General features: G+C 39.1%; 2 protein-coding genes and 1 long non-coding RNA gene across 4 annotated transcripts in view; 1 reads left to right on the forward strand and 2 right to left on the reverse strand.

Annotated features, from left to right (window-relative positions):
* klhl24a (kelch-like family member 24a) overlaps positions 1–1,385 on the reverse strand; it is a 20,136-nt gene extending 18,751 nt beyond the window's left edge. The window contains exon 1 of the mRNA XM_086044247.1: positions 949–1,385. The gene's annotated coding sequence lies outside the window, so the exon portion shown is untranslated. The remainder of the gene's footprint in view (positions 1–948) is intronic.
* The window catches only part of alg3 (ALG3 alpha-1,3- mannosyltransferase), a 10,829-nt gene extending 1,584 nt beyond the window's left edge, over positions 1–9,245 (forward strand). Inside the window, exons 1-9 of one of the 2 annotated variants that reach the window (XM_086044252.1) lie at positions 4,299–4,539; positions 5,579–5,678; positions 5,755–5,902; positions 6,465–6,625; positions 6,726–6,846; positions 6,914–7,119; positions 7,377–7,452; positions 8,045–8,190; positions 8,264–9,245. In XM_086044252.1, coding sequence (XP_085900378.1) covers positions 4,356–4,539; positions 5,579–5,678; positions 5,755–5,902; positions 6,465–6,625; positions 6,726–6,846; positions 6,914–7,119; positions 7,377–7,452; positions 8,045–8,190; positions 8,264–8,444 — 1,323 coding nt within the window. In that variant the 5' untranslated portion in view covers positions 4,299–4,355 and the 3' untranslated portion in view covers positions 8,445–9,245. Of the gene's footprint in view, positions 1–4,298; positions 4,540–5,578; positions 5,679–5,754; positions 5,903–6,464; positions 6,626–6,725; positions 6,847–6,913; positions 7,120–7,376; positions 7,453–8,044; positions 8,191–8,263 lie in introns of those variants that run through there. The other variant, XM_086044253.1, reaches the window with a different exon arrangement.
* On the reverse strand, positions 5,144–9,941 carry LOC147141284 (uncharacterized). The gene is made up of 2 exons (XR_015088531.1): positions 9,801–9,941; positions 5,144–8,400 (listed from the first exon to the last, which is right to left on the reverse strand). It is a non-coding gene; the product is annotated as an uncharacterized LOC147141284 (long non-coding RNA).
* Between the last annotated feature and the right edge of the window lie 44 nt (positions 9,942–9,985).

Raw genomic sequence — 9,985 nt, forward strand, 5'->3', positions numbered from 1 at the left:
CAATAGAAAGAGGTACAGTCAATCATGGTGAGTCAACCTTGATTGGTTGAGCGCTTGGGATCTGCTGTGAAAGCACTATATGAATAAAGTGGAGGAACCTAAACCAAGAAACATTAACACGACAGAAACAGATGCTGATGGCTCCAAGAAAGATTCTTCGTTGAAATTCTGTCTTTTGCTACCTAAAAACCACCAGCTTCTTAGCTAAAATCTAACACAGATGATGATATACCGATGTGTCAAACTACCGCAGTATAGCGCCAACTACTGCCTAGGATGACTTACTCAATATCAGATTTGTTTTGCCTTAATTAAATACTGGTGACTCGTATCGGCAGCCTCCATAAGTAACCAATACCTTAAAATAAGGCATCAGCCTGATATCGATACCTGGTATCGGTACTCGCCTATCCCTAGTACAGGAGCTGAATCAGTTCTTGTACTTTTGCTTTTTTTTTTTTTTTTTACATAATTATTACACTGTACTTCAGTACAGAGAGTGCCTTCTGTCACCTTTGGAATAAAATTAATATAAATCACACATAATACATATGTCAATTAACGTTTCAAATATTAGTAATATAGAGACATTTGTGATATTAAGTTCTGTGAGTTTTAAACAAAACACTGAAATCATAATACTTCCATAGTTTTGAAAAAATGTCCAGTAACGGTTCTAATATGAAAGCATTTGAACGATTAACTAGAAATATTAATTGTATCATAGATATTTAGTTATACTTGTCAGTGTATTGAAATAGAGAAAACGCGTGCATGCCGTAAACAAAGAGGACATGTCTCGTGCCGACCGTCAGCCGACACTCAAGAAAATAACAACATTTTCTGCCATTTGCCTTCTCTCTTTGCAGTCAAAATATAACCTAGACATAACACAGACCGTTATTCTTTGAAATTATCTTCCCAACAGTTTTAGAAAACAGCTATTACCTGAAAGAAGGTTTCCAATTGAAGCTTCCTTCTCGGTTCCAAGTAGAAACAATAGCGGTAAGGGGGAAAAAAAAAACCTCTGCAGAAAAAAAACCGTTTATGGAAAAAAAACCTAATAACTCCCCACAAGGAATTACGGGACAATAAGTAGGTTGTTACGCAGCGCGCACATTTTTGATACCAAAACGATGTGACTAACAAAAGGACTCTATCTAGCTAACTGTAAACACACATGCTATTTATACTTGACACGAAAAAAAAGTTCCTTCCCCAGAGCGCCCACTCAGCTGGCGATCCCAGTGCATTGTGGGCATTGAAGTTTATTTAATGTTACCACGTCGGCTCTTTGCCTTCATTAGAAACTACACATCCCAGGTAGCCGAAGTTCTCCACGTGGCCCGCTTTTGTTTGCAAACAAACTCGAGTTTCGGAGAACAACAAAACACAGCACGACTAAAGCACAAATGGGCAAGATATATACTTTTTACTGTCGCTGTTTGGATGAGCGTGTGACAATAAAATGCGTGAACAACCGAAATATGATTAAAAAACACTCACGCACGCATTTTGGAGTCGTAGTCGTTACTTCGAAACACAAGCTAAAACAACGAGAAATGCACTTCAAGTGGTATGAAAATAGTCGGAACTCATAAAAACAATTGCCGCGTTTATCAGGTAAGGATGTATAGGAGGAGCCCAGCCTGGCAAAAATAAAGGACGTCATAACTTCCTTGGCTCGTTGCAAAATATTTCTGAGAGTTCTTCTCTAAATTCCACGAATTAGTCCTCGATCATGTTTTTGGAGCCTCCACTTAACATTGTTTTCAAAACCACAACTGACAAGAACTGTTTGTATACTACAATGGAAAAATACTGTGGTGGTTGAGTAAATATGCAAATGATGCTGAAAATGTGTTGAGACCTTCGCATCAAGCCAACAAGCCAAGTTGATTTTGAAAACAGAAAACACATGCTAAAAAAAAGGGGGGTTTATCAAATTGTCTCTTATTTCACAACAAATAGTTATTACCCATGCTGTTTGTTATCACCACAACTGCTTATATAGAGAATGGTACATTGCTTCATGTTCTAGCAGCTGTACATTCACATCTGGATATGGTATTAATTTGTTAATCTACAACTGGCTGTGTTTAGCATTTATTAATTCAAAGACACGTATTTTTACGTACGAAAAGTCTCACTGCACACCACCAAACAAAATTTTCACAAAAAACATACACAGCACTGTACATTTTTCCGTACTTCAATAATTATAAATACACTGGTTAAAGGGGACGTCAAATCAAAAATTTTCTTCACAATAATATGTTCTAATATATTTATACGTTTTTTTTTTTCGAGCCCTCTATGTATTGGTCAAGCCCCCTATAGGCCCAGGGAGAGAAAAAAAATCCTGGAGCTGTCCCTGACGGTAATATAATTTTCAGTCGACAGCAAGTGGCAAAATGGCCGCCCCCTGATATGGCTAAAAACGGTTTGATTTTGCTGCTTAATTCATATTACACAAACACAATATTGATCAGAATGCCATGTTTAGACTATTGTGAGCGCATAGAACATACTATTGTAAAGATTTTTTTTCCGTTGACTTCCACTTTCAGTGTTCCTTCTGCCATCTAGTGGAAGAACATTTAATTGATCTGCCTATCACGATGGGTTGCTGGCATAGATGGATGAATAAAGATACATCATTCGTAGTTAGTAATTAATCATTTTCAGACGGATTAAGCAAAATTGGATAATTACCCCCAAGGACACCTGATGATCGCTCACAGCACAGTGGTTTGGAAACACTGCTCTCTATATACAGAACTCATAGTCCACAATCCAGTTTTGAAACCTACAGGTGAGCTGGCGCCTGTCCCAGCTGACTTTGGACAAAAGTGAGACAACACCTTGGACTGGTCACCAGTCAATCGCAGGGCACCTGGGAGAACAGACAAGTTACCATTCACACCATCACCAGCGGGCACTGAACCCACTGTGCCTGCATAGAAGTCAGGTCAATGAACCACTACACCATGTTGTAAATATGTACAGTACAGTGATATTGTTTGTATTGCTACTGTTAACTTTGCTGCAGTAAAGTCAAAATTCCATTGCAGCACAAATACGAAATTCTCATAATCTAGTTAGTTAATCTGATTTACAAGCGAGGGCGCACCTTCAATACTTATCCGGACGACTAAGAGAAACAGGTTTTGGACAGATGCCTAGGCCCTGGGGGCATTTAGCAGTGTCCATTTGCATTATGTGACAGAAGACTGTGTCCCTCTGCTGTTCAGTTGTTGCACTCGCTACACACGGCAACCACACAGAATACAGCACTTTCAAACCTTCCACCAGTTTTTCCCGCTTATCCTGCCCAGGGTCACGGGTGACCTGGCGCTGGAGCTTATCCCATCTAATTTTGAATGAAAGGCATGTTACTGTACACTTACTGCATGTCAGCCAATCACAGGGCAAATAGAGAAACAAACAACCATTCACACTGTCACTGAGTGGGAACTGAACACGCGCTGCCTGCGTGGAAGTCAAACGAGTGAACAACTACACCGTAAGTGACAAATTCAAATCTGTTGCGGATGCATTTTAATGCAGAATGCACACAAACAGCATCCTCATAATTAACTAGCGTGGCCACTGTCAAACACAGGGCATTCTTGAAGCTTTTCTTTGTTGACAAGACATGGCAATATAAAAAATGCTGCTTTAGTTGAAGACCAAGGCACAAAAAAGTTTATTCCTAGACCAAAAACATCCACAGTACTTCATGAAAATGTGTTGACAAGGACACAGGGTGACTAACGGGGCAAAAGCATGGACGCGGCCCATTATGGGATTCATTTGTTTGAACAGAGAGCAAAAAGCGTTGGTGGCCCAAGAAACAATGGTTGCTTGTGCTGGAGTTACTTTTTTTTTACATGGAAGACATCCACACACACAAAAATGTGTATTTTGAAAATGCATTTTAAACTTTATAATGTGTGGTTATGTGAAATAGTTACAGTGCATTTTCATTGTAGTCATAGCCATACTCCTTGATACCTACTCATATTCACATCACGGCCCTATTTAGAATCCATACTGTTGTTATACAAAAGTTCTGACTCATACACTACAAAGTGTCTGTTACAATCACCTGCAAAATAAAATCCCCCAAAGTATTACCAATGTCTGAGTTAGTACATACATGATTCTAAATTTCAGAAAGATGTTTAAAAATGAACGCCTCGCGGTTGTTTAGTAATGAAATTAATCCTGTAGCTCGCGATTCCTGCTCACCCTCACGTGACGCAGTTTGAACCATGACGTCACGGCTAAAGCTAGACTGCACATGCGCATGAGCGGTTAGTGTCACTGTCAACTCCGCAGCTACTTTAGCAATGGCTGGTGGAGTTGCGAGGAAAAAGCCTCCCGGCTCCGCGTTTCCTTTGTGGGCGACGCTTCAAGCGCTCTGGCAGGACAAACATTTAGTCCTCTTCAAGACCGAATACACCTTCTTAGTGGGGTCCGTCTTGTGGCTCTTAGAAATCGGGATCAATGTGTGGGTCATTCAAAAAGTGGCATGTAAGTAGCTCGGGGCTAGTTAGCATGCTATGGCGCCGTGCCCACGTAACGGACGTATCTGAATGCTACAAGGCTAGCCTTAGCACGAACACGTAGACAACCACCTGTCAAATGGAATTTACAGCCGACGCATGGCATACTACTTGCTTGTAGAGTTAAAATGTACTCATACTTTTTTTTTAACTGCCTAAAATGCTTCAACTATTACCGTTTGGAAAGCGTCATATTTATTTGCAGCCCAGTAGTGTTTCTTTTATTGACCCAAGACACATTAAAAAATATATTTATATGATCGTACATTAAATCAAAAAATGAAAACATCTCAAAAGCCGATATCCAGCTAGAACAAAAAGTAAAGACATTTTTAAATCAACGTCGAAAATATTTTTAGGGGTGCACAAGGCAATCCCTGATTAAATTTTGTTGTTGACCATTGTTCTTAAAATGTATTCCACACACAAGGTTAATGAAATGTATACCTAAATGTTTGAAAAATAAACAGTTTCTTCAGACTAAATATAAATGTATTAATGAATAAAACTGAACTGTAATTGACAATTGCTCTGCACTCGGTTTAAAAAAAAAGTTTAAGACAATGTAAATATGCACAGTTTGAACATTTATTTCAGTGATTCTTTTATGTAACACTAGAAGGAGACACCATTATCCACACTACAATATTACTTAAGTCATTGTGATGCCCTCACTAAGCAGGGCATACTTTTTCACTTACAGCACTGTTCTCCAAGCTTTCATCAGTCAGGGCACATATTCGACATTAGAAAAATCTCCCGGCACACCACCAAACAATGTCACAAGAAGTATAAATACTGTACTCAAATGCTGATGGATACACAGGTTAATTGTACCTTCTGCCATCTAGTGCAAGAGCATTTTAATAGTTCTACCAGTCACTATATGTAGCCTGGAAAGAAAGACGAACAAAAACACATTATTAGTGTAAATAATGTAATATTTTGGGGGGAGAAAAACGGGAGACAATATTTTGCTTAATAGGATGAACCCTGTTATCCTGCAGACACTGAAATCGACTGGAAGGCTTACATGGACGAAGTGGAGGGAGTCATCAATGGCACCTATGACTACACGCAGCTTAAAGGCGACACTGGCCCCTTAGTGTAAGTCCTACCGGGCTTTTGTGAGTGATCCGCGTATAAAACAATGCAGAATCGAGAATGTACCTCCTTGTTGCAGGTACCCGGCCGGTTTTGTGTACATCTTCACAGCTCTTTACTACATCACCAGCTCTGGGGCAAACATTCGCCTGGGCCAATACATTTTTGCCATATTCTACCTCATCACGCTATTGTTGGTCTTCAGAATCTACTGCCGTACCAAGAAGGTAAGTTTGGGTATGTAAAGTTCAATTAATCCATCCTTGAGGTCATATAATAATCAGTAATATAATATACAGTATAATCTTATACATGATTATTATATTAAATATAATACATAAAAATACAATAATAGTTTGGGATTTTTCATTATGGTTAGTTTTAATTTTGTTTTGACTTTAGTTTTTCTAAATTCAGTTTTAATTACTTTTTAGAGCAAATGTGTTTTTATTTGTTCATATACATTTTTGAAAATGCTTCGTTTTAGTTTCGTTTTTATTAGTGTTAGTAGTACCGGTAGTTTGTTTTTTATGTGTGAATTATTTGTCGAGCGCAAAATAAAAAAAAAAAAAAGTCAATAAGTATTGTGTAAAGTAAACTACAGTTCTTGAACGACTGACCTTGATTTTTCTGTAGCTACGGATGCACAGCAATACCAAAATAAGTACGTTTAAAATGAATTCAGAAAGGTGTGACAATCGTCAAAAACGAAAACAAACGACATTTTTGCTGCGATTATAGTTAGTTTTATAAACATATGATGTCGTTTGTTTTCTTGTGTATTTCTAGGTTCCTCCCTATGTGTTCTTCTTCATGTGCTGTGCCTCCTATCGGATCCACTCCATCTTTGTGCTGCGTTTGTTCAATGATCCGGTGGCCATGATGTTGCTGTTTGCAGCTGTGAACCTTTTCATCGATGGGCGTTGGTCTCTGGGATGTGGCATTTACAGGCAAGTGAGGGCTGCTGAAATGCATTTCCTCGGTTATAGCCTACCTGTGAACTGAGGGATATTTCCAATTTACAGGCCAGTCTTCCTCTCTTTCTGACAGTTTAGCAGTGTCTGTGAAAATGAACGTGCTCCTGTTTGCCCCGGGTCTACTTTTCCTCCTGCTGTCTGAGTTCGGTTTAATGAGGACAATCCCAAAACTTGGTCTATGTGCGGGCATACAGGTAAATAATAAACACTGCCTTACAGTTATGATATCCAAGTGTCATTTCTAACCAGTGCCGATTACAGCTCTTGTTGGGTCTGCCTTTCCTCCTGGACAATCCCGTCGGCTACATGAGTCGGGCTTTCGACCTGGGTCGTCAGTTTATGTTCCAGTGGACCGTCAACTGGCGCTTCCTGCCTGAGTGGCTCTTTTTGAACCGCTACTTCCACTTCTTCCTGCTGGCAGTTCACCTGCTGAGCCTGGTGCTCTTTGCCCTCCGCCGCTGGAAGAGGTGAGACGTACTCAAGTACAAGTGTATTGCTCAAATTAAGGTCTTGAGAAGGGCATATAAGCACCACTCCGCGCGGCTAGCTATTGAATACCAAAAGCAAGTGGCAAATTAAATAGAAGACAGTGTTATTATGACTTCTATTGCGCTAGCATATGTAAATGATGGACAATGGCACGTTTTGACTTGCCTTCAAATTCAAGTTATGTCACGTAATTATCGCGTGTTAAGAAAATAATTGGGCTTTTTTTCCCCCGAAGATCTGGAGAAAACCCACTGGAACTCTTTAAGGAGCCTGGCAAGAGGAAAGTCCCAGCTCAGAAGAACACCGTCAACCATATCCTTGACATGGTTGTGACATGACATGACATGTGTAGGAGTCTGAGCAGTTTGCAACTAGTCAGCTTTACTCCACACACCGGGCCTCTTCGGAAAGTCACATCTGCTAACATTTATAACCACCTTGCCTGAATCTTATTTTGTAGAATCCAAAGAGGCCCTCCAAGTCAGGACTTGGCAAACTATGGCTCATGGGTCATTTGCGACATATTCTGACCATAAAATTCAACAAAGTCGCAACGAATAGGTAAAAAGAAAATGTTGAAAGCTAGCACAGTAGTTTTTAAAAAATATTTAGAATGTAATGTTAATGAAAATGTTTTATTTAAATTAGTAAATAACATTGAATGTTACAGTATATTTAGCAATTTTTTTTTTTAGCTAACACAATATGAATACCGTCTTGTTTTGACACTGATAAATGTGCTCGGATTTGGATTTTTTCTTTAAATGTTTTACTGCTAGCCTATTTTGACCTACAGACTACTGATTTTTTTTTTTATCATGTTTCACAAACATAAACTGAAGTGACCCAGCTCTTCCATTTTGGACATTCCCAGGTGTTTGGTCGGACCTTAACAGCCAATCACAAATCGTGCTCATCCTGTTCACCTCCAACTTCATAGGCATGTGTTTCAGTCGGTCATTGCATTACCAGTTCTACGTGTGGTACTTCCACACGCTGCCCTACCTGCTGTGGAGTGGAGGAGTTAAAAGGATGGCTCATCTGCTCAGGTAAGATGCATTACAAATAATCAAACATCACCGACAAATGATATGCTGTAATACAATGCTGCTCTTCCTTCAGGGTCCTCATCCTGGGTCTTGTTGAGCTTTCATGGAACACCTACCCCTCGACTTGCAGCAGCTCCATAGCACTTCATGTGTGTCACCTCATCATTCTCCTTTGTCTATGGCTGGCTCCGGCCCTTCCGTCAGCTCTGACTGGAACGCAGGCAAAAGCATCCATCAAGGACAAATGCCAATGAGGGAAAGTACAAGTGGTCATTGTGTATCACAAGTGTCACAAATGTGTGTGAATGCCTCATGACTCCCGCGCAGAGAAAACGGCATTGGGGTAGATCAAACCGCCCCCGCCCTCCATCCTTTTTTTTTGTTTTTTTTTTTTTGTTTAAAGGAGCCATTGTTTACCTCTCATCTTTGTGCTAAAAGTGATGGAAGCCAATGTGGGGTTGTATTTTTGGACATTTGTGCCCACATCATTACGGTATTTATCATATTTGTGTGCAAGTGTGAAGTGAGAAAAATACAGATTCTCAGGTTTCAATTTTCAAGTTACCATAGAGAGGGGTATTGTGTTTTGAAACAATTTGTCACATAAAATGTTTGTGTCATTAGTATACCACTTTAGTTGTTAATATGATAAAAAAAAAACATGTTGGTAAAATATATCACATGTAATACTAAGAAAACACATCATATTATTACGTTGTGGTGACCTGATTCAGCAAATGTTGCAATAATATCTCAATCTCGCAATCACAATGATACAATGAGCCTAAAATACTTTCACTGCATTATGAGTCACAAATGTCAGAGTCAATGTTTTGCTCTTAGATGGTAAAATTGCAGCATGCTTTTTATTCTGACATCGAAATGTGTTGTTTTGTATTTTCTGTACACATTATGTTTCAGTTGCAGTAGATCCGGCCGGAGACAATCATAGCTAGTTGTGATATGGTGGTGTAATGAGTCACCAAACTCATCTGGACACAAGCAGCTTTCACTGAAAATGTGACATTTTATAATAAATATTAATAACACTTACACCAGGTTTGGTACATTTCTTCTCTTTTTGTGTGGACGCCACAATATATTGACTGTCAAAATCTAATAATATTGGAGTTTATTTTCCAAACCCAAGTTACCATACCTTACTAACCTGCTCATCAAAATGTATTTTGGCACTGTTGGTGATAGGGTAAAGTAAGATGTTTGCTACAAAAGGACATTTCTTGTGGTGTGTTTTGCATAAAAGTGGCTCGGCCGGGCTACTCTGATTGCTCTTGTTGTTTAATGAGACGAATCTGGTCCTGTAATGTTTCAGGAACCTCATGACTTGCTTAAAACGAAATATATAAACAAAGAAATCTATATAAATAGAACTTCCCACTCACAATACACAAGAATACACTAGTAATTCAGTGGTTCCCAACCTGTTTTGGTTTGTGTAATTGTAAATATTAGACACTGTGTTCTTTTTAGCATAAGTTAAACAAAAAGAAATATGTTGCCATGATGTAAACGTGAAAAAATAAAGACAATTGTTGACTTTGTTATGTGTAACTCATAAAGTTTAACACAAAAAAAACGTTATTACTTACATGTACTGAGGGGGCATTGCCTTCAATGCCTTCCTCTTAGTGCCCTGTCTCTTCTTGCCTGGCATGGTGAGAAATTTTGAGAATGTGTGCTGAATGCTGATATCTCACTAAGCGGCGAATGTTTATAATGGAGAAGCTAGCAAATAAAAAGAACTTCGGCAAAACCTCTCGCGAGATAAAGGTGC

The sequence above is a fragment of the Filicampus tigris genome, chromosome 10 (assembly GCF_054856515.1).
Source record: "Filicampus tigris isolate MCC_2025a chromosome 10, RoL_Ftig_1.0, whole genome shotgun sequence".
In the NCBI taxonomy this organism is placed as follows: domain Eukaryota; kingdom Metazoa; phylum Chordata; class Actinopteri; order Syngnathiformes; family Syngnathidae; genus Filicampus; species Filicampus tigris.